The sequence below is a fragment of the Podarcis cretensis genome (assembly GCF_951804945.1).
Source record: "Podarcis cretensis genome assembly, chromosome: 7".
Classification (NCBI taxonomy): domain Eukaryota; kingdom Metazoa; phylum Chordata; class Lepidosauria; order Squamata; family Lacertidae; genus Podarcis; species Podarcis cretensis.
In genome coordinates this window covers 15,136,834-15,161,150 of record NC_137176.1, presented here as the reverse complement: position 1 = coordinate 15,161,150, position 24,317 = coordinate 15,136,834, and the positions used below count along the sequence as shown (strand labels likewise).

The window sequence follows — 24,317 nt, the reverse complement described above, 5'->3', positions numbered from 1 at the left end:
ACAGTGATAAAACCCCAACCCAGTCCCCCCAACCCAGCCCTGGAAATCCCCAACACAAAAGTCATAAAGTTCGCCATACTATGAATGTGCTTTTTCTATATATTTATTACAGTTACAACAGGGGTCCTCATAAATAGTTGCATAAAATGTTAAAGCCACAACATTGCACATGATATGAAATTAAAAAAAAACCCAAAACAAAACAAAAATCCCAAAGTGAGTGCATTTACAGTATTTTCTTCCTGCTGTATACTGCTTGACGATAAGAGGTTGGCTTAAGGACACCAAACCCAAGAGTTCTTCTCTGATAGGTCAAGCCAGGGCTGACCTGAACTGAAGACCCACACAGTGGTTCACCACCATTTAGGGGGGGGGAGTTATAGGGAGAGGAGAAGAGGGGAGAAATTAAAGAGACACAGGTTGAAGGCAGGTAACAGTCTATTTACAAGTAAGGCCTACATTTTATCAGAGCAAAATGGTTCATTCTATTTGTATGCAAAAATCTTGAGGTTGGATGCACTTAAAAGCAGAGTCTGATCTCAGTGCACTGCTATGCAAGATACACACAGGCGAGGCAACTGGAAAGCTCTATGTCCAAGTCCAAAAAAATAAAATAAAATCAGATGGGTCAAAACGGACACCATCTAGACGGGCAGCCATTTTGTTCAGTCGTCTTTTAAGTGTCAGTGTCTGTACCTTGTCTCTCAATACCAGTGCTTTGAACAAAGGCATATTTTTCCCCCTCTGTCTAAAATCTTGAAAACGCTAGTTAAGATCGGTTGCAAAATTTCAATTCTCGTCAGACGTTTTTAAAAAAGGATTTTTTTTTTTTGCAGAACCCTGAATTAAAATACTGTAGTAAGTGTCAAGTTCTTCATTGCCTTTTGCAGAGTACAATGTTGCAGTCCTCCACCCCAACATAGTTTTGCAGTGCTAGTCCCAAGTACAACCGTGCTTAAGATTTACTTGGAATGCATTTCCACACGATGAATACGCTAGTAGCTGATTGGCTTCTGTTTTTCTTTTTCCTTCACCCCAAATTCAAGTCAACAGCTGATTGGCAGGAGAGCTTCACCCACAGTTTAGCTGACAGGTGAAAGAGAATGAGAGAACACATCAAAGATAGGTCAAACTTTTGGCAAGAGCCTGCTCTGTAAGAAGTTTTTAATGCTACGAATGGGTCGAACATCGTTCTGGTGTTTTCGCCGCTCAATGAATGAAGTCAGTCTGGCTATGTCAATGCTGTCAGCACTTTTGGCACTGCCTGGCTGCAGCCATTGCTCCTGCAGAGCCAGTGCAGCCGAAGGGCGCTTGGCTGGGTCATCCTGCAATAGGAAACAGACAAAATCTTTGGCCTTCTGGCTTACTCCTTTGAAGTAGTCGTCTGGGAAGCTAAAGTCTAGGCGGCAAATGTTCAGGCAGGTTTCCTCTACGCTTTCGTCCAGGAAAGGAGACACGCCGCTAAGGAGAACGTATGTGAGCACTCCGAGGCTCCACACATCTGAGGTCAGGGAGACAGGATTTCCAAGGATAATTTCGGGAGCTGCAAACTCTGGGTTCCCAAGGAGCTGGTGGATGTGGTACGTGGTGTTGAGCTGGACTGCATCTCCAAAGTCAGCCAGTCGGATCGTTGCTTTGGCCAAGCTCTTGTCCACCAGAATGTTTTCAGGCTGGAAGAGACGAAGAAGGGGAAGTTGTCACTTGTTACGCCAAGCAAAGCGCCACATGTTTAAACAGCCTCACCCGTAACAACCTAACTTGTACTTTCAAGCCTCAGAGGAGTCGGCACAATTTCCAAATGTTCGACAGATTCTGAAATGAAACGCACAGAAAACAAGACGACCGTATCTGAGCGTGCTGACTACACTACGCATTTAACGTACGAGAGGAAAACTTAAAATGTGATGCAGGGAATATTTGAATGCATCTCGCAGCATCTTTTTATTTTGCTAAAAGCAGCTGCTGGGAAAAGCGTTTGTGGAGGATGATCAGAACTGCAAACTAGGCGGTTCTGTAGCCCCTCAATGCTACAGAATAATCAAAATTGCTCCTATTGAAGCTGCTGTTAGCCACCTAGGAGAAAACACAAAGGAATAATACAAGAGCCTTTATGTGTCCTCCTCTGTGGCTAACAGCAGTTGCTGCTCTCTTTTGCAGGGATGGCAGGGAGATTTGCATTAGGGAATTGGAGAGGGTAAAAGTCAAATTTCCTTCCACTTCGTAGACAGGCTGCCCCCGACGTTAAGAATCCTGCGAACCAAGTATTGTGAAGTATAGATGTGAAAGTCACAATAATTTCTCCTATTTTAAGCATCAAGGTACGGCATATAGAAAGAAAGTCAAATTCACCTTTTTTTTATAAAAAAACACAACACTCAGCAGTTTGCTTCTTTCCAAACAAAGCATGAGTAGAGCAAACATGACTGAGCAGAATGCTGCTTGTTCATGCTAAGCATAAACCGTGGCTTAGAGGGATGTGTACACAGCTGTCAAGGGCACTTTCCAGCCAATGGAAGGCACACAACAGATAGTTAACGCTTTATGGTCAAAGATAACTTAGTCGTTTCTACAGCTCTGGATAGCTACATGCAGAGTCTGCATCCTATGTAGCAGTTGCAGCAACAGGGGACCACAACTTTAAGTACCTCACCCTGACAGGCGGTGCACACACAGCCAGAGACTACGCCTGCATGGCAGGTTTTGCCTCTCCTCTTCCCGCTTCATCTCTCTCCTGGTTCTGGGAGAGAGTGGTGCAGGAGAGGGTGAGGGAGCAAACAGCCCTTCCCTTGCTGGACCTTCCTTTCTCCTCTGATTCTTCCACCCTCCAATTCTTGCCCCCTGGCTGGTATGGATCGCCCCCAACCCACTGCTCCCCTCTCCCGATTCGGACTCCAGCTCGCCTGCCCCCGATGCCCACTCATTAGCGTCCTGCCAGTTCCCGACATCAGGCTCAAAGTGGGCTTTGGCCACAACTGTACATTGTTCCTTGAGTTGGCTTCCTATTCACACAAGGCTCTCACAGCACTTACAGCCTTTGTGCAGTAAGGAGATGGGAACTGGGCGAATAATATGTCCCCTGGATGCACCTTGTTTCCACACACAAGACTGGACCACCAGCTAGTCTGTCAGAAATGTGTGGGTGCTCTGAAGTATATCCTGGTATTGACTGTATTCGGGGGGGAGAAAAACCTGTTATCCATTTCACCTTTAGGTCCAAGTGCACTATTCTGCAATTGTGAAGATACTGTACAGCATCCAGAATCTCCCCCAGATACAGCTTGATCTTTCCTTCCGTGAGGTTTCCCCATTGCACGATGTAGTCCAGAAGACGGCCCTGGTTAGCACTATGAAAGCATAAGTGTCATGTTAATCTTAATCATCATCATCATCATCATCATCTGTCCACATTTGGGGGGGGGGATGATTTAACTCTGCTGCATGGTAGAGCTAGTCCTAACTATTATAGAGGGGTGTGTGTGTAGAAATAAATTACCGTATTTTTCGCTCTATAAGATGCACCAGACCACAAGACGCACCTAGTTTTTGGAGAAGGAAAACAAGAAAAAAAATATTCTGAATCTCAGAAGCCAGAACAGCAAGAGGGATCACTACGCAGTGAAATCAGCAATCCCTCTTGCTGTTCTGGCTTCTGGGATAGCTGCGCAGCCTGCATTCACTCCATAGGATGCACACACATTTCCCCTTACTTTTTAGGAGGGAAAATGTGAGTCTTATAGAGCAAACAATACGGTAACTTTTTTTTTTAACCCACACAAATCTCACCATAAAGTGAGAAATCTCCATTATTGCTCTGTGATTACTTGTTCTTAGGATTAACTTGAAGTAGAAATGTAGCCTGATTTAAACTCAGGTGTGTATTTATGAAGATGTACTCACAAAATAAGTGTAAGATTCTAATCATGTAAGATTTTCCTAACTTCAACATTTTACATCTAGAAATCAAGAGCATAACATATTGGACACGTTTGAATGTAGAGCTAAACCATTGTTGCTGCTGCTGCTGTTGTTGTTGTTTAGTCGACTCTACACATGGACATCACCAGATGGGCAGCATCGAAATCAGATTGATTATACAGTGGTGCCCCACAAGATGAACGCCTCGCAAGACAGAAAACCCGCTAGACGAAAGGGTTTTCCGTTTTGGAGGCGCTTCGCAAAACGAATTTCCCTATGGGCTTGCTTCGCAAGACGAAAATGTCTTGCGAGTTCCTGCGGGTTTTCCCCCCTTTCCCCCCTTTTCCTAAGCCGCTAAGCCGCTTATCAGGCTAAAAGCCGCTAAACCGCTAATAGCGCTAATCCGCTAAGCTGTCAATGGGCTTGCTTCGCAAGACGAAAAAACCGCTATACGAAGAGCCTCACGGAACGGATTAATTTCGTCTTGCGAGGCACCACTGTATTCTCTGCAGCCAAAGATGGAGAAGCTCTATACAGTCAGGAAAAACAAGACCTGGAGCTGACTGTGGCTCAGATCATCAGCTTCTTATAGCAAAATTCAAGTTTAAACTGAAGAAAGTAGGAAAAACCAATGGGCTGGTAAGATACAATCTAAATCAAATCCCTTATGAATACACAGCGGAAGTGAGGAACAGGTTTAAGGATTTAGATTTGGTGGATAGAGTGCCTGAAGAACTATGGATGGAGGCTCGCAACATTATACAGGAGCTAAGCCATAGTTTGTTTAATTCATTGTGCACATTATGCACAAATAACCATCATTTGTTCTACGGCAACAAACCATAACTTGAAACCGTGGTTTGCTTTTAGTTTATCAGTTTCAGCTTGCTTTAAATGTGGTTTGTCGTCATGTCTGAACAAAGGATCCAGGCGTAATCCTGGTTTGTTTGGCATCCTGACTGAGTGGCTTGCCAAGCAACCAGATGTGTGAGGCAAGAGAGGCTAGAGGGATGTTTGTTTCTTTGATGTATACCCCGCATTTTCCTCCAAAGGAGCCCAGGGCTGCAAATGTATCCATACTAATGCTATTAAAACATCTTTAAAAATGATTTAAAACTACCTTCCAAAAAAAGCTACTGAAAAGCAATCACCCGCTCTGCAACTATTAATTTCAGGGTTGCCTGGGACAGAACTTTTAGCTATCAAATACCCTAGTAAACAGTAATGTTTACATTTACCTAATTTAATTTAATTTAATATAGCGAGGAATAACTCGCAACATGCACACATTCAGTTTTATGCGCTTAACAACAACAACACACACAAAAAATATTTTAAAGGGGGCGGGCTTCTTGGAAAAGAGACTTTCGCAATCCCACCCACCATTCAACTCAATGTGTTTTGACTATAAGCAATTTTGGCATTAGGCACTATCCCTTGAACACAACCCCTGTGTAAGTTGAGAGTCTTATGTATCATCAACTTCACGTAGGAGCAAAATATCTGCAGGTAGCAGTAAGAGGACTATTGCTTGGTGGGAGGCGGGGAAATGGTAAACCTATCATTTGGGTAGGTTTTCTTTCTGTTTGTTTATTATATTTCCTTGGTAGTGAAAGAGGTTGGGTGGGGGCCCCAAGGAATGGTTGGCTGTGTTTAGTTGGCTGCAGTGAGATTTGTTTGTGGGGTGGGGGTGGGGGAATTGTTGGGTCAGGTTAACCAGATTGTTTTGTATGCTGTCGGTGAAGGCATCCTCTTCTATTTGTCCCCGTGACAGTTGCAGTCTATTGGTTAGCTTTTCTAGTAAGGTTGTTTCCCATACAATTTGGTACCACTGGTCCATGTTCACTCCTGACTGGTCTCTCCAGTGACTGGCTGCTGAGAGTAGGTGGATTATAAGGTCTTTATCATGTGAGCGGTCATGATGCTCTTGGAAAATGTTTAGTGGGGCAAGTTCTGGGGCGAGTTCTAATACCTGTTCAGTTATTTTGCATATCTCTTGTAGAATGGCTGTCCAGAATGGTTGGATTTTGGGACATTCCCACCACATGTGCAGGTATGTGCCTGTAGAGGTGCTGCCTCTCCAACATTTTGGTGATGTTCCTGGGCATATCAATGCCAGTTTCTGTAGTGTTAAGTACCATCTGTATGTGAGTTTCAGTGTGAGTTCCTTTCTTTTGGCTGAGATGGAGGTTTAGACCACTTTCTAGTCCACTGGGTGGGGTTAATTTCATAGCCTAGGTCATGCTCCCATTGTTCTTTGTGTCAAAGAACTGTCAGGAGAAGATTTTCAAAGGTGGTCAAGGGCCTAGTGGCACCAGATTTTACTGTTGAATTGTTTAAGGAGGTGTGTAGTTGGTGGTGTGTTAGCCAGGGTATTTGGGTGTCTCCAAGTATGTCTTGTTTTTCTTGTGTCAGTATGGGTTTGTTGTTTTTGTAAAAGACTTTAAGACGGTGCAGGCCTTTGGCTTGCCATGTTTTTATCTGGAGGTTTTGTGCTGTGTGTTGGAATAGTGGTGATGAGCTAGGGGGGTTAGTGGGGCTGGCACTGGGAACAGTTTGCCTATTTTTTCCTTCTATGTTTAGTATTATAGGGATTTTCTTTAGATTTTGTATTGTTTCGGTTGATTTTTATTGTAGTTTTAGTGCATTTTTCTTTTACATTAATATTCTTTTGACCACTGTGGGAAGAGTCTGGGTCAAAAAGCAGCATATAAAATAAACCACAACATAACATTAGGTAACATAAAAGGGCACACACATCTCTAACACCAAGATGTAACTGGTGGAACTCTCAAAGGTGTCCAGGAGGCCGACAAGCTGAGGGTGTTGGAGATTCTGCATAACTCCGAGTTCATGGGTGACCTGATCTCGTTTCATCAGTTTCTTATTTATGAACTTAGCGGCTACTTCTCGCTTGGTTCCCTTCTGATCGCATCTCTTAATGACAGAAAATCTGCCCCTGCAAAACAAATGGTGAAAGGAAAGTCAGCTCCATAAGGCAAGGAATACAAGAGAGAGAGAGATGTATTTATTTTCACACCCCACACTTGCAAACATACATATTCAAAGCTGGTCTTGAACTACCATTTTTGCCCTATAGGACACACTTTTCCCCCTCCAAAAATGAAGGGGAAATGTGTGTGCGTCCCCTGGGGCGAATGCAGGCTTTCGCTGAAGCCTGGAGAGCAAGAGGGTCGGTGAGTACCGACCCCTCTCGCTCTCCAGGCTTCAGGAAGCTATCCGCAAGCCTTGCAAGCCCGGCGGGAGGTCCTGCGGGCTCGCAAGGCTTGCGGGCGGCAGGCTGCAGCCCAAAAGCTCAGGGGACAGCGGGGAGGCGGAGCGCCGCCACCCCGCTATTCCCCGACCTGATCTGGAGGCTGGTGGGGCAAGCTTGCTTCTCCCCATCGCCAGCCCCCAAGCTCGGGGGACAGCGGGGCAAGCCGCTGCCCCACGGAGGCTAGAGAGGCTGTCCCTGAAGGCAGAAGAGGGAGACGGAGCGCTCCGTCTCCCTCTTCTAGCTTGGTGATGGCTGCGCAAACCTGGGGAAAAATAATTTCCCCCCCCCTTGATTTCCCCCCCAAAAACTAGGTGCGTCCTATGGGCCGGTGCGTCCTATAGGGCGAAAAATATGGTATTAAAACTTTCTCCCTTTGAAATGCAACCAGATGTCCAATTTCTGAGACACTTACAATACTAAATGCTTTTTAATAATAATTATTATTTATATGAAGTATACTAAATCAGCCTGGGCCTGTTTCTCATGTTCTGGACAGTCAGGTGTGCAGGTTACAAATATGATGCTCTTATGATAAGTGTATGTATCAGTATTTTCATGTGAGCCAGCTATAACAGGGAAATACAAGAACAAAATTTCAGAGCTAGATTCATGAGTAGAAAGCTGCTCTTATGAAGACTTGGGCTCATATGTTCCACCCTACCTCTGGGCTAGGAGGAGGGGTTCATCAGAATTAAGTTTTATTTCTCACAATTCCTGGCTCATTGTGTGAACCAGAGATTGTGGTTTAAAGCAAACTCTGGATAGTTAAACAAGCCAACTGCATACCCCACGGGTTTGGCTTGTTTTGAAACTGATGAGTTCGCTTTAAACCATAATCACATGCAACAAGAGGTCCATCATAAAAAGTGCAACTAATTCTCCTGCCTATGAATGAACAGGGAAGAGGAGCACAGGCTTGATGTTTCTTGCAGGTTCCTTTCTGCTTGTGCACATTAGCACTAAACTATGTTGTGTGTATGCAGCCTCTCTGAATGCACATTAATCTGTCCAAAGATTTTCCAAAGTTCAGCTTATTTTGCCCGATTCATATGTAACCAAAATGGTGTGGAGGCGATTTTACAATTGCCTGATCTCATTCTGGTTTGGTAGCTTTTGCACATTAATGTTAGCTGAATGACATGATTTTTCCTTAGTGGAAGTTGCTCCAATGCATGACTCAGGTTTTAATTAATATACGTTAAGTAATAACATTGTTTTTGGCTACTTTTCATACCCCAGCACCAAAAGCTTAGAGTTTACTCTTGCCATGCAAACTCTTTTCTACGAAAGCACTTGATTTCTGCATTATCAGGGTCCTTGAATGTATGCTAGAACAGCTGAATGCCCATCTCAACACAGAAGTCATTTCTTTCCAAAAATATTTATGATTATATAAGTAGGCTGAATCATACCTGCCAAGCTCAGCCACTTCACTGTACAGGGAATCAAAGTTATCTTTCCAGGTTACTATGATCCCATCACTTCCAGGACCTGAAAAGTGGAAAAAATAATCTACATTGAGCATTTAACATGCGAAAAGCATTGCTATCTTTATTCTGTGCCTCCTTGCCACAGAGATAGACCCACCTAAAACTCGTAGACTGGCTGAAGATGAAACTGAACCCATATCGTTTGCAGCTACACAGGTATAAATACCATCATCTTCTGTGGTCACACCAATGATTTTCAGAGATGCTTCTCCCAAATCACTGCAAAATATTGTAAATTTGTAAACATGTGAGATTTATAAACACTCAACTGGTATTTATAGTCACAATCATCTATTCCCTTCAAAATATTCTTTCTGCTTTCTTGCCAACTATCTCACAAATCCCCCTTTTTGACACAGTATAAAGGATGCAAATGCAGAAGAAGCCACAGATACCTGTATGAGATGCTGTAATGGCTGTCACTGCTCAGTGTGTTATGTTCAGGACCTTTCCAAGTTACTGAAGCTTTGGGACGACCACAGACTTTGCATTTCAGAATGACAGTCTCTCCTATCTCACATGTTGTCTCACTTAATGGTATTATGAATTCTGGGGGAACTGGGAAGAGAAGGAAACAATTGCCATTAAAGAGTTAATTCATACATCTTCTCTGTCACCTAAATACATGCAGTTTGCATGTTACCTCTGTGATACGGTTAGTGCCAGTACAGTTTAAGTCTGGTAAAAATATAGGGCAGCATATGCCTTAAGGCCCATTAGGATGTGTGTGACCTATATAGAGACTAGGTTCTGGTTCTATAGGCTGCCTCTTAACAGTTTTCTCTGTCTGGCTCTGACATGGAAATTAACTGAAAGCAAAAGGAGGAGAGGAGGAAGTGATGAAAAAGTTTGTCATGTGGGTTCCTGCCTAGTCAGGGGGGACGGACACAATTAGTGCACTGCGTCTCACATTCTGCTAGGAAAAAATGTTATTTCTCAAATGCAGCCACTCCTTTTTTCCTGTGACAACGCAATGTTTCTCACGACTTAACTAAGATATTGGAGAAACTGTATCATTGCTATTGCCTCTCTGATAAAATACATCTCTACATTTAAACTGAAAAGACTTTAGTCAGATCAGGTGGCTCACCCATCACTGACTACTGTTCAGCACCAAGGCCCATTTCTGGTGCCCACTGGTTTGGCCATTATGGTATTTAGAAAATGTCTGAAGAGGGATTGCATCTACGACTCCCCAGACGTTTTGCAGCCTCACAGATATTTCCCTCTGCTGGCTTAGCAGGCTCACCAGCCGCATTTTAAATGCATTTTAGACTTCCTCTGCCTTTGTAATGAAAAAATGTATTTTCATGCTAGTGGCAAGTGAACTTAAACACAACTTACCATCATAAATGTAGTTGGGGTTGAGAAGCTGAAAAGGGAAGTTGAAAAATGTTAGCATTTTGAAAGTCTCCAGACATTTCTTAAGGACAATAAGGTTAAAAACTGAAGTCTTAACATCTGTCAACTGTTGACATAGAGGACTGTGTGCAGTTGGTGCTCAATGATGTTGTAAGGTCAACAATCATCAGCATAGCCAGGTGTACTTAACATATCATGATCAACAGACAACATGGTATTTTCTGTGCACATGTACCAACAAAGCTTTTTCCACTACATTCCTTAAAATTGGACATTTAGAGACCAGCAGCAAGATTTTTATGCCAAAATGTTTCCTGAAAATATAAAGCAGTACATTGCTGGCTGGGTACCTTCCCCCCCCGCCCCCCATACTGACAACGCCACCAAGAAATCTCCCCTTTGCTGGGTCTCTGAAGATGTACCAGATTACAATGCCCCCTGCTCCTCTGCAGATCTAATCTCCAGGTACAATTCAGGCAGGATGAAAATCCTTTTACACTCCCTTTTCATTCAGCACAGGAATTGTGGAGTGCTCAGAATCCTGGTGGATCCATTGTGACCAAATATCATCTGTGACATCACCCAATCATGGTGCCAGTATGATGGCTCTGTGATATTACAGTGGTACCCCGGGTTACAAACACTTTGGGTTACAGACTCCACTAACCCGGAAATAGTACCTCGGGTTAAGAACTTTACCTCAGGATGAGAACAGAAATCGTGCGCCAGCGGCGCAGCGGCACCGGAAAGTCCCATTTGCTAAAGTGGTACCTCAGGTTGAGAACACTTTCAGGTTAAGAACGGACCTCCAGAACGAATTAAGTTCGTAATCGTGTACTGTACGTGATGATGTTATACAGAGAGAATTTTATTCACTACAAGTCTAGCCCAAAGTATTCTCACCTACAATGGTTCAGAAATGCTCCCCCCCACCACTTAAAGTGAGTAACAATTCCATCTATTGTTCTGTTAGAGCTGTATGGAAGTGATATTTATATAACAGTTTGTCTTGATAATATATATATATATATATATATATGATATTGATAATATATTTGACTTGAGAACTGCCCTTTTTGGGGGTACTGAAAATGTTTAAAATGGGGTGTAGAAGTATGGATCTGGATTTATTGTAGGAAGTCATGGCAAAGGGATTTATTTGATATTAAAGCTTTGTAAACTTTTGGAGGCTTCTGTCATGCACCTGTGGTCAGTTATGGATGCTGCATCAGATAAACAAAATTCTGCTGGAAAGAGATGATTTATCTCTTCTTACATAATCTAATATCCTAACTCATGGTAGTAAAATTACTGTCAATACACTGAGGAAGCGGTTGCTACTATTGCTTCTGAAAGGATTAATTAGGACTCAGAAAAGATGCTTCTTTTAACTTCTGAACTGCGGATTGATGTTAAAGGTGGTTTGGCCAACATAGGGCATGTGCACTTCTGCCTTAAAACTGCTAACAGGTCAAGAGTATTTGTTGTTCTCTGAGCAAACGGTTGCTTCCTGTGAGCTCAACCTGTGTGTTCTGAAAGTTGACTCATGCACTCCAGAAAAAATGAAAGTGAGTAATCTTCTCTGTAATATAACTCCCTGAACGAGCTTTATCTGTACCATCTGCAGTCTCTTTGTGCATTTTGCTGTTCCATAAGGAAGGAAGGGGTTTGTTGTTAAAAGCGGGCAGCCATTCAGTGTGCAAAATGCACTGAACGAGCCCCATCGGTCGAAACCTTGTGCAAAGATGACTCTGGCTTACACAATGGGGCTTCTTCCTCCCTTGCCACTGTGTCCCTTGAAATTGGCTCAGGGACAGATGGGGGTGGGGGTGGGGATTGTTTCGCCTGGCAAGCTGCTGAATTTAACCATAAGACAATGTACACCTATCGTTTTCCAACATGAGCACAAACGTAGCTACTACAATTATGAATTATGGTGCTGGAGAGCAAGAAGATCAAACCTCTCCATTCTTAAGGAAATCAGCCCTGAGTGCTCACTGGAAGGACAGATCGTGAAGCTGAGGCTCCAATACTTTGGCCACCTCATGAGAAGAGAAGACTCCCTGGAAAAGACCCTGATGTTGGGAAAGATGGAGGGCACAAGGAGAAGGGGAAGACAGAGGATGAGATGGTTGGACAGTGTTCTCGAAGCTACCAGCATGAGTTTGACCAAACTGCAGGAGGCAGTGGAAGGCGGGAGTGCCTGGCGTGCTCTGGTCCATGGGGTCACGAAGAGTTGGACATGACTAAACGCTTAAACAACAACAAAGCTACTACAATGTGTCTACTGTTCTTGTTCAGGCTGCAAAACTTTTATTGGTTGTTAATGGTTTTCTTAAAAGCTGTTGCACCTACTCCTTTCCTGAGTCCAGCCATCTTTTTTCCCTCATGAAAACTTTCCCCCATTCTTCCCTCCCAACACAAAAAAATACACTGCTATAGTCAACCCAGGCTTTCACCCTTTACCTGAGAATACCTACATCAGAGAGTTCCTTCTCCTGGACCCAGTTCCAATTTTAAACCTTCACTCCTACTACCTATTCCCACGTGAAGTTTTCAACCACGGCTCTAGTTGCATGTTAACGACAGATTTTGAAATACAGAAGGCGCAACCCACCATATTTCTGCAAGAATCCTACTAGCTGATATCCCCCCCTTTAAATGGTATCACATTTACAGTGCAATCCTAATAAGACTGAGTTTAATGGGATTTACTCTCCAGTATGTAGGTTAGCCTGACCAGGGATACTCAAATCTGAATGATATACAGTTGCCCTAAAACACGACATGAAAACAGGTCTTTAGCACTTCATATCTCTAGTAATGAAAGGTAGAAAAGAACACTGGTGCAAATGTATTTCAAGTAAAAAAAGTATTGTTAAAGTGAGATACTTGTTGTACAGTATAGACTAAGAACAACTAAGAACATGAGGAAGAAAGGTTACCTTCACGGAAACCTTATTGGCAAGTCCATCTCGAGATTTACGGTAACCATTTTCCAGCTTGCCTTCCCTTTTGCTGTCTTTATCTTTTTTCTCAGATTTCTTCCTTAGACGGAGTGCTGTGTGCCAAGATGACGACTTCCTGAAGCCAGAACATTGTGATTAGCTGGACCCTTGCCTTGGAAAACATTAAAACATGCAGAAGGAGGAACATCTGACGGATAATCCACCAAACAGTGAGTATACGAACAAATGATCGATGAAATGACATGGTTCTTCTGGTGTTTTCTTGACCCAAAGAGTATGAATTCTGTCATCATTTTTACAGGAACAACTAGTTTGAGCCTAGTTCTTGCTGCATTTGTAAACCTGTGTCTAGGCTGCACCCTTTCGGACTGCAAGGGCTCAGTTATTTTTTCCCATCCATACAAAAAAGTTTTCTCCCATAGAAAACTATATATCGGGGGAAGAATTCGAGCTCAGCTTCCTCTTTCACATGTTAGTTTTCTTTGTGAAAAGATCGATTTATTTTTGCATGAGAAAGCACTCTGTTATGTAAGCTCCCATCTGCGTCTAGCTTCAACCACTCCAGATTCTTCACCTCAGTGAAAACTAGGCCTCAGACTTACCTTTCCACGAAAGAAAAAAAAAGGGGGGAAAACACCTGTGACTCTTCACACGCCTGACCCATCTCTGCCTCCTGGCATCCCTCTTCCCTGCTTCTGACATTGATTCTGTACTTCTTTCTGCCACAAACTCTCCCTGCTCACTAAGCCCTGTTACCTCTTCAGCTTTTAACATCTCATCTTCCCAGTCTTCTCACTGTTGTCCTACCACCAATCTCCAGGCTCTGAGCCTCCTTCCCTTGGGGGGTTCCTCAGCTGGTTCCTCTTAGCATGCCTTTGTGTCCAACCAGTCCATGACAGCCAGCCAGATCTATCACGTGCCTGTTTTCCTGCTGCAACAGACCAACACAGCTACTCCTCTGGGGTGCATGGCAAACTAACAATCTTACCAAAAATGTCCACCTTAAAAGGAGCACCTGAGACACTTACTTCATTGTTCCATCGGGGTTCTCAATGGTGACTGCACTGGTATGCCCCAGGACATAGCCGGGGATCCAGCCCTCGGCTGCGGGGCACTGGTCAGTGGCGGCTCGGAACACCAAAAACATGTTCTGTTGGTTGCTGGCTAGAATTTGCACGACTTCTCCTTGGTAGACATTAATCTCATCCTCCTTCACTGCCGTATAATCGTGTGTCACCAGCATGGTGGAGATATTGCTACTGCTGCTACTTTCACTCTGTCGGTGAACCAATCAGGTAGAGAGAGGAAAACAAGGAGGAAAAAGGAGACAGTTTACAAAAATACCGGGGAGAAGGGGGAGAGAATGCCTCTCTTCCATGACATTAGCTCCTAAGAATAGTCATTTCAATAAGCTTGTATTAAACGAACCATATGAGTACTGAGATTTTTCAGAATCTAGATAGACCCCAAAGAGCTGTTATCTAATAAACAGAGCAAGTAAATTAAACTGACCAGTAGTTGGAGGAGGGCTTATGTTCTTAATATCCCATCATTAAGTGTGAACCTGTTATTTTTATGTTCATGCACTAATCATTTAGCCTCCTTTCTTAAGGACAGGAAAGGATGCACGTTTGGGCTTAAGAAAATCTCTGTAAACCTTCCATTAAACAAACAAGCACCAGCCTGTTTACTCATCAGGAGCTTAAAAGCAGTACCCAACAGCAGCTTAAGATATTGGTTAGTAAACCAACATTAAAATCTCAGTTCCCCATTTCAGATGCAACAGGGAATTGCAATTTAAAATAGCCAAATTAAAGCTGGTGAGTAACAAGTGGTGTGGGACTGACACTACCTTCTGGTGTGATAAGCTATGGTTTAGTGGGATCATTTTATCAGAAATGGCTCACTAAGTCACCTTACACTGCCTTTTCTAGAGTTCGTAAGCAGCCCATCCCAGTGCTGCTAAATTCATTCTGTCCAGAAAGCACTGGATAGTACCCATTCTGGGCTCAAGAACACCAGATGCCTGAACTATTAAAAAAAAACACCTACATTTTTTTATTTGGCTGAAATCAGAGATTGGCAGTAATTTAACAAATCCCCAGATTCTGCAAAAATGACTTGGGAACAAGACGTTTTCAGCCACTGATACAGGGAAGTATGTCGTTCCTTTGTCCCAATACAATATCTGGAAAAGGAAAGTTAATTGGGGAAGAAATATATTGCTAAGCCTAAAGGGGAAGGTGGTGTTTCCATTAATGGTGAGATTCCTATTTCAAATGTTCCTGTTTGCTGGTGAAATGAACAGTATCCACCTTTAGTGAATGGGTGGTGGAGGGACAGTTATTATTTCCCCTATGTGTAAGAGTCTAAGAAGCATTTTTTTTAAAAAAAATAAGGCAATCTCCCTTCAAATAACTGCCGAGTCCTCTTAAAAGATTTGTTTTGCTTTAAATTTAAGCCACTTCTGGCTATTTGCCTGATGCATAGGTACAGTCTCGAACCCGACAGCTAGTTCCTAGTATGAAGCTATCCGCCCCTGCAGCACATTTTCTCCATATGGAGAAATGGCATCCCCCCCCCCCATGCAGCATATTAAGAACACATAGAAATACTACCTTAAACAGCCCCATCCCTTACAGTGAACAACCTTTTTTTTACGCTGGCTGCCAAGCTGACATTTCCCTAAGCTATGAAAACAATTTAAGCAGGTATGCCAAAGCCAAATCAAATAAATATAACAGGAGCTCAGAAACAGAACAAACATGCAAAGCGGAATTTCTTACCCTACAGCTACAATACAGTGAGTGAAAGAGGAAATCAGAAGAGGTCTACATTGTTAAAAAAAAATTCAACCAAGTAGTGCATGCTTTCAAGAAAGGTTCTGGAAGGCCAAGTGATGTGCGATCGAGGTTGTGCGGAAGCTGTGAAAGGAGCTGAAGAAGTGTATCACACACTTAAATTGGGGTGTGGGGTGGGGAAAAGGGTGTGGTTTTAAGACCAGCATCGAGTTTGAGGATGCAACTATTGCACCCCCCCTGAAGAATGATTATTCTGAAAATAACAATAGGTGTCCTTTGACTGCCATGTTGCATTTCCAGATTGGCAGCTTTAAAGAAAAGGAGCCGAGGTCTGCTGGCCGACAACCTGATCTTTCCTCGCAGAGCGGGCTGAAAAATGAAATCTCCAGGTGGCCCCAGCGCAGCGCTTCTTAGAGAACAGAAGGTATTTAGCTTGGAGGTTTGATTATGGTAGCCTTCTATTTGTGTTCACTAAGTGTATTTATCAGGATTTATTTTTGTGATGCTGTAAGATTCCTTGACCAGGTACGGATTTTTAAAAGACAGCAAGTCAACAGAATGCTTCAGCTCAACCAAAACACAGGAAGCGCAGCCTAACAGAACCTCCATGTTCTCTGAATACTGGATGTCGGAGAGTTCAGGGGAGAGGAGTGGAGTGTTGAATTCATGTACTGCCATGTGGGTATCTTGGGTTCATTTGGCTGGCCACTGTTGGGAACAGAATGGATCTTTGCTTTGATCCAGCGGGGCGATTCTTATTTTCTTCAAAGTCTTGCTGGGGTGGCATGGGGGGTGAATTGTATGCATGTATATGAACGGCAGAGGAATCCCTAAGCAAACCTGCCTATGGAAACACAGGTGAGGCGCAAACTGAGCTCCACCAGGGCAGCTGTACACAGAATGTTAATTTGTGCCTTCGTGTTAGATGGAGGGGGAGGAAGCCAACAGCAAGTTAGTAGAAACCAGACTAGCAGATTTTTTCCCCCTCCCAGCAGAGGTGGAAGTCACATTTAGAGTTAGAAAGGCTTTCTTCGTCTCTGTATATATACTGCAAGTTTATGTCTTATGTATACACACAGAGAGGCGACATACGTTTCTACTGAGATTTGCATAGAAAGACTGGGAGCGACTGATTATTATTATTTCAGAGCAGCGGTGCAGCACCAGAGAGCCAGAAGTTAGTATGGAGAATGATGGCAACGCACAGGAAGGGAGGAGGAGCATGGGAAGTTTTTTTGTTTTTAGAGGAGCTCGCAGGATAGAAGCGCTCCAGCTCTTACCCCATTACTCTGGGTGGAGTGTACTGACTGCTCGCTGGTCGAGGAACATGTGCTCATGCGGTCTGTGTCCTTGCTGTGTGAAGAGTGGCGGTGGACCTGGCGCTGGAGGGAGTCACTGTCCCCGGGAAAAGTGAAGGAGCCGGGGCGGCTGACAGGGGATGCTGGGATGGAGCTCCAAAAGGAGCCCTTCTGCAGGGGGCTGCTGGGAGGAAAGGCTTCCTTGCCAAAAGGAGAAGGGAAAGTCATTGCGGGAGGAGAGTTTATTGGCGAGACGGCTCCGGGCCTCGGTTTCCCCAGCGCCAGCGATCCTACGCAGCTCCTCGAACGGATCTCCTCCGAGTTCCCGCGGCATTCCCTCTGATCTGCGTCCGCCAAGCCGCAAGCGCTTCCCGATGCCTTCCGGGGGCTCTCCATCGCTTTCATCTTGGGGATCTTCTCTGGTTCTCTCTCTGGACCGTTCTGCTGAGCGTTTGGTACCGGGTGCCTGCCTGCCTGGCTAAGGCCAGCCTCTAGGGTGGTGGTGGTGTGGGGAGGCAGGGAGGAATTGTGAATGGACATACCTGACATCTTGTCTGCCTCTGCTTGGACTGAGGCTGCAGAGGAGACCAGGACTGGGGAATGGTGTCGGACTGGCTGCGGGATCCGGGAAGGCCTGCTACGGCTGGAGCTGGGGATTCCAGGGCAGGTGCTAGGGCCACTGCTATTGCTGCTGCCGCCGCCACCACCAGGACCACTGTGGTTCCTCTGGTACTCGATCGGTGATGTCAAGGCTGAGAAAAGTGAGAGGGGTTCACACAAAAATGGAAGGCAATGCAAAGCCAGTTGTCAAACAGGGTCTCAAATTCAATTGCCCCAATAACAGTACAGTCAAACCTTAGCTCCCAAATGCCTCCGTTTTGGAACATTTTGGCTCCCAAATGTTGAAAACCCGGAAGTAAATGCTCTGGTTTTCGAACGTTTTTCGGAAGCCGAAAGTCTGTCGCAGCTTCTGCTTGAGTGCAGGAAGCTCCAGCAACCAATTGGAAGCTGCGCCTCAGTTGTCGAACATTTCGGAAGCCAAAAGGGCTTCCAGAATGGATTACGTTTGACAACCAAGGTTTGACTGTATCTTCTTTTGCACAATCGCCATGTTTTTTGGCAGGTATTACTCACACCATCATTCCCAGATAAAGCCAAGCAACTTAAAAGCAAATATATTCATGTCAGCAAAAAAATCTGATGCATTTGAAAAGAAACACAATACTATTTATGAAACAACTGTGATTAAATTAGCATTGCGTTGTGTGAGTTACTGAATTACAGTATGGACATACTATGGACAACTTCTTATTTGTCCAAGAATGTCGAAGTGAAAGCATATCGGTTATTTTTGCTTTGATGATCTATTTATATGAAATAGTGGGATTATAACAACCATGTGAATAATTTTGGGTGGACGGAAAAAAAGGGATTATCTGAAATATGTATCTGTAAATCAGACTATGGTATCTAGGTATTTTAAACTGAATAAATTGTGGGACATTATTTAGGTTATCTGTGCTAAAAAGAGGAAGTCAGGGCTGCACAAGATATTTAGCAGAAGTTCTTAAAAAAAGGAAGCTGGACATCCACTCTCGAATATAATTAATTAGCAAGCAAGCTAAGCAAAATGACATGACAAACCATTACGGCTGGCTTTTAAAAATTTAGCTTCAGTGTGATTCTGCATGGAAGGTTACGGGGAATGAACTAAAGCCTCTGACAAAAAGCTTCCACAAGGAAAGCAAAATTATTAGCCCCGTCAATGAACTCAAAATACGGAACAGTGATAGAGGGGAACTTTTAAAATAGCAAGACAAAGGAAACCGTCTGGAGAATTAGATTAATTCTGAAACTTTAGTAGGAAGTAGAAATGAAGTTCACTTTACCATTTAGAAAATTACGCTGGTTTTCCAAGATTTGGTTGATTTCGTGGATCCACATTTGGCGGACTCCTGGACTGGTGGAATGCAAAACAAAAGTCTCCATAACATCACCTGCCCTTGACGTTAGTGCAAATTTACAGGGATCGTTGTCTATGTTTTCCTCCAAGCACAGGCCACTCACCTTCATTAAAAAGAAAAAGGGAAAAGCTTTCAGAAAATGCCAATTTCATCTTTTTGTTACTACTTTTGATCAGATGGCATGTGGTAACTTAGCAGGAGCACCCATGTCGAGGAAGTCCCAATAAAGACCACTCTGCGAGAAGGTCACAACTATACCAAAACCAGAAGCGACCTCAGAAAAGGCACTAGCAATTGGAGAACTTGTTGCACCAGAGCCTATTGGCACTGGAGTTGGGGATGTAACACTCATTTCTAGTCCATTTTGTCCACAGCCCAGCCCACACAAAGCGTCAAACAACAACTAATCCAGAATGTGGCAGCTAGACTGGTGACTGGGAGTGGCCGCTGAGACCATATAACACCGGTCTTGAAAGACCTACACTGGCTCCCAGTACATTTCTGAGCACAATTCAAAGTGTTGGTGCTGACCTTTAAAGCCCTAAATGTCCTCGGCCTAGAATACCTGAAGGAGTGTCTCTACCTCCATCGTTCAGGCCAGACACTGAGGTCCAGCTCCGAGGGCCTTCTGGCAGTTCCCTCCCTGCGAGAAGTGAGGTTACAGGGGACCAGGCAGAGGGTCTTCTTGGTAGTGGCGCCCGCCCTGTGGAACGCCTTCCCATCAGATGTCCAGGAAATAAACAACTATCTGACTTTTAGAAGACTTCTGAAGGTAGGCCTGTTTAGGGAAGCTTTTAATGTTTGAGGTTTTATCATGTTTTTAATATTCTGTTGGGAGCAGCCCAGAGTGGCTGGGGGAACCCAGCCAGATGGACGGGGTAAACATAATAATAATAATAATAATAATAATAATAATAATAATAGTTATAGTCATGTCTTAATTTGAAGTCTTCAAGCAAATTTCACTAGCCTACCTAGACAGCCAGTGTTATGTTAATCATTCAAAACAGCCTGACAGCAAAGAAGGAAAAACGCACCCTCTCTTAAGTTTCTAAAAACTTCCCTCCCTGCTTGCCAAGGGAATTTCTGACTTGCCCCTGCACAGAAGAAGCCATTTGCACTTTGACACCTGATCAATTTGTTAGTGATGAGGGGGAATTGCTTGAAAGGCAAAATGAGAAAAAGTGCTAAACCAGGGAGCAGTCGAATGAGACAGTGCCTCTTATTCTCAGCATTCCACGTGTCCCTACAGATTTGTCATTACCCAAGCAAAGTAGGAGCAGCTCCTCTATGACTGCATCCCATGCCACTCTGGTATGAAACATAAAAGTGGGCTGGTGGCCTTAACATGGGAATCCTCAACCCCATTTCAAAGGTTAGGAAAGCTGCAGAATGCAGCAACAGGGAAATTTGTTGCAGGGGACAGTCAAAGGAGGAGGATATCACAACAGCCTTGTAATTAACAGTTTGCCTGGTAGACGACAAGGAAATTCATGCAGGTAAGTGAGATGATAGGGACGCGGGTGGTACTGTGGGTTAAACTGCAGAGCCTAGGACTTGCTGATCAGAAGGTCAGCGGTTCGAATCCCCACGACGGGGTGAGCTCCCGTTGCTTGGTCCCTGCTCCTGCCAACCTAGCAGTTCGAAAGCACGAAGTGCAAGTAGATAAATAGGTACCGCTCCGGCGGGAAGGTAAACAGCGTTTCCGTACGCTGCTCTGGTTCGCCAGAAGCGGCTTAGTCATGCTGGCCACATGACCCGGAAGCTGTACGCCGGCTCCCTCGGCCAATAAAGCGAGATGAGCGCCGCAACCCCAAAGTCGGCCACAACTGGACCTAATGGTCAGGGGTCCCTTTACCTTTACCTTTAAGTGAGCATGATGGCAAAGGAGGGAGGGGTCATGGCATCAAGCTTGTTTGGTTTCTGTGCTGGCTACAGAAGAGGGATAGTTCCCTCTTCCGTGATCAGCAAGGAAACAGTGGAGTCCACCAGTCCTTTTGGGAGAAGGCAACTTTTAAAACTAGCCTGTATTTCCATGCTTACTTCCCTCTTTGGCCAGCATGGACATAACAGACTACTAGTCTCTTAGCATACTAATAATTTTTTGCACAGGCCAGTAACTTGTGCGGGCTCTTTTGCAAGGCTGAGCTACAAAACAATACAAGATGCTGCCAGTAACTATGAACAACCTCTTTCAGTCCAACTTTCATCTCAGGTTAACATTTAACAGCAGGCCATTTGCCAACTTGCACCTGCTCCTCTTAGCTCAGCTGAAACACACAGTAGTTTTGCATTAAGTGTGCTGCAATAGCTAGAGTGCTGGGTTTGGCAAACCTAGAATCAAGTCCCCACTCAGTCACGAAGCTCTCTGCGGTGACCTTGTTTGAATCGTTTTTCTTTCAACCCAACATCCGTCACAGGGCACTGGTGAGAATAAATTGCTACTCTGTGCTCCCTGGAGGAAGGGAGGGATTCATAAAATTCCATTCTAGGTTAGTTTGCTGACAGACTAAAGAGCTCTCTGCAGCAATTTTTGGAGTGACCAAGTACAGCTTGGGATCTTGACTCAGAACAACCCAGAAATCAAACTCGGGAAGTCGTTCCAACAGATGAGCCAATAAAGAATACAACATCTTCACATCCAGTTTGCGAAGTGAGTTGTTGAGGCCACCTGGTGGGAAAATGCACATTTACAGCTTCCAAGTATGGTGAGATAAAAGTGAATAAAAGGCAGGGAGGTCAAGGGGCCTGATCACAATATGTGTGCTATGGACACACAAAGGGGAGGAAGGCGCACTGCTTCATGGAGTAAACCTTCATGGAGTTTCAATATAAACATAGATATTGACTTATATCTGATATTAAAAGATGAACAGTGGGAATGTGCATGAATACAATGGGGTTTGGAAAAGCACACCAGCACAGAAAACAGGTAAAGGAAGTAGAACAATCATTTGCAGTTGACGTATGGGGTTGAGCAATGTTATGTTGCCATAAATCAATAAAATTCTTTATGTCATTAGACAGGTTCTTAGAAGAGGCACATCGTTCACAAGACACCACCTACAATTTCCAGACTTACTATGGGGTGGTCCAGCATTCTAAATGCTGGCATACCTGATTGGAACAGTTTTGATATTATTAACTTATAAAGCTTTGCCAGACACATGAGAAATAGTCTTTTAAAATTTGACTCCTATTCAACTGCATTTTGCAATTTCCCCCATAATTAAGAGAAACCACACCTGACTGTGTTCCAGGCCTTTTGGCTGGTTTGCTCCAAGTATTTCCAATTTCTGGCTATAATAAGCATTTGTGCTGCAGCCAAAGTAGGCAACAGAAGTTATTTCCTGCTTTGTAATTCACTTAATTTCTCTGAAAACCATTTCCTAAAACCCAGTCACTTGAGGGAGGCACTTGAGGGAGCGCTCCCACTGTGCTTAGGAGGCTTCGCGTTGCTTTCGCTGAAGCCAGGAGAGCAAGAGGGATCAGTGCGCACCGATCCCTCTTGCTCTCCTGGCTTCGCTTCGCTGGAGAGGCACTGCGCAGGGAAAGCTGGAGAGGGAAAGCTGCGCAGTGCCCCTTCAGCGAAGCGGTAGGAGATCGGCAAGTCCTAGGCTCTGTGGTTTAACCCACAGCTAGCCTTTCACCTCCTGATCATTGGTATATTTCCCCTAAGCTTTGAAATAAACCCTTTCCCAGTGTTTTTTGCAGAATCAGGAGATTAATCCCAGAGGAAGGGGACACCCCCCCCTTTAAACAGACTATGAGCACAGTTGGATTAGAAACTGTTGTCAAAATGGAATTGAACCCTCAAGCCCACTGCATAACTAAAAGAAAAAACATATGCAGAAGACTTACCTTGATACTGTTTTTAAATAAGAATCCTGGCGTTGAGAAGCCTTTCTTTTTATCTAGTGGTTCACTGAATATAACAATCTGTTCAAACAGGAACACCCGTCTTTCTTTGCAACGCGGCAAGAGTCCCGTTTCCTGATCTGTAACCATGAACGTATCTTGCAGCAACAGCTTACCCTGGGCAACAATTTTACCCTAAAAAAGAGAGGCCAGAACAAGTTGAGTCAACCCTTTTTAGTCCATCAGCTGAAACAAGTCTGATAAATGTCGTTTGGAATGCTGGGTACCTTTCCAGTTAGGAGTTTGATCTGGCCTTCCACAAATTGTCGTGCAGATCTTTTTTGGTTGGAAGATTAAATAAGAAGAGTTTGTTTTAAGAGCCTCTGCACGTTCTATGTTGAGGTTAGGGGTCTGCTCTTGTTGTCGCCAGTTCACTTTGGTACTATGGTGTTCTGTTAATGCCTGCTTGTTATTAACTGATAAACTGTGGACCTCTTTGGATAATTGGGTTATTTGAGAGGCTATACCTCTAATTTGTTGGAAGATATGCTCAACCGTTCTTGCAATTAGAGTTAATTGGGTGCTCTCCCTACTTGTTATTCCTTCCTCTCTGAGCGGCACAGGACCAACTTGCCCCATTGCTGGATCCAGTTCCAGCTGAAACAAGTAGTTATATTACCAAAGAAAGTATGGCTAACAAGGTTTTTACATTCCACATGGCTATGTTACTGAGAATTAGTGCTGCTCTCCGATTCAAACTATATCTACATTCTTATGGTGCTCTGCTAAATTTATCCCTGAAGGACTGTAGCCTGTAGAAGACCGAAGTTGGGACTCCAAAGGGACATGTGACTGATTAAAAACAACAACAAAATGGCAGAAACAGTGGGATCAATACAGTTAAGATCATAGAAAGAAAATCACACAAACTCTCATGGTCATCAGGAAGCCTCTTCCCATTCCACGTGATCATGGGTTGTGTGCACACTTCCTTTGGGCCACATCTCAAAATGTCACAACCAAGCAGCCCCACCCGTTAGCAAATGTACAATTTAGTGGGGTTCAGGAATGCAGCTCCTTACCTCCATAGCTGTCAACTTTCCTCCCCTTTTTAAGGGAAATTCCCTTATTCCAAATAGGATTCCTTTCAAGAAAAGGGAAAAGTTGACAGCTATGCCTTACTTCCACCTGATGTATATCAACTGAGCCATTATTATACAACAACCACGTGAATTCGGCCTCACTGCATTATCTCTGCACATTATATTCTGGCTCTTGTTCCAACAACTGTGACATCCAACATGCATATGTCAGATGAGAACAGGGACTAATCTACACTGGTGAGTTATAACGTTAAAAATGTGTTATAAAAATGTAACACCA

At 44.0% G+C, this 24,317-nt stretch overlaps 1 protein-coding gene and 1 long non-coding RNA gene across 10 annotated transcripts in view; one reads left to right on the top strand and one right to left on the bottom strand.

Annotated features, from left to right (window-relative positions):
* The window catches only part of LOC307220949, a 127,282-nt gene that overhangs the window by 102,436 nt on the left and 529 nt on the right, over positions 1-24,317 (top strand). For 2 of the 3 annotated variants that reach the window (XR_013841191.1, XR_013841192.1), the window contains exons 2-3: positions 13,085-13,222; positions 16,115-16,238. This is a non-coding gene — a long non-coding RNA (uncharacterized lncRNA). Of the gene's footprint in view, positions 1-4,406; positions 4,555-13,084; positions 13,223-16,114; positions 16,239-24,317 lie in introns of those variants that run through there. The other variant, XR_013841193.1, reaches the window with a different exon arrangement.
* The window catches only part of TRIO (trio Rho guanine nucleotide exchange factor), a 259,894-nt gene continuing 236,593 nt past the window's right edge, over positions 1,017-24,317 (bottom strand). For 6 of the 7 annotated variants that reach the window (XM_079984877.1, XM_079984876.1, XM_079984879.1 and 3 more), the window contains exons 46-57: positions 22,938-23,129; positions 19,002-19,179; positions 17,095-17,864; positions 14,042-14,289; positions 12,990-13,128; positions 10,027-10,054; positions 9,078-9,240; positions 8,780-8,901; positions 8,605-8,683; positions 6,674-6,874; positions 3,206-3,344; positions 1,017-1,670 (exon numbers count right to left, since the gene is read on the bottom strand). In XM_079984877.1, coding sequence (XP_079841003.1) covers positions 1,128-1,670; positions 3,206-3,344; positions 6,674-6,874; positions 8,605-8,683; positions 8,780-8,901; positions 9,078-9,240; positions 10,027-10,054; positions 12,990-13,128; positions 14,042-14,289; positions 17,095-17,864; positions 19,002-19,179; positions 22,938-23,129 — 2,802 coding nt within the window. In that variant the 3' untranslated portion in view covers positions 1,017-1,127. Of the gene's footprint in view, positions 1,671-3,205; positions 3,345-6,673; positions 6,875-8,604; positions 8,684-8,779; positions 8,902-9,077; positions 9,241-10,026; positions 10,055-12,989; positions 13,129-14,041; positions 14,290-17,094; positions 17,865-19,001; positions 19,180-22,937; positions 23,130-24,317 lie in introns of those variants that run through there. The other variant, XM_079984882.1, reaches the window with a different exon arrangement.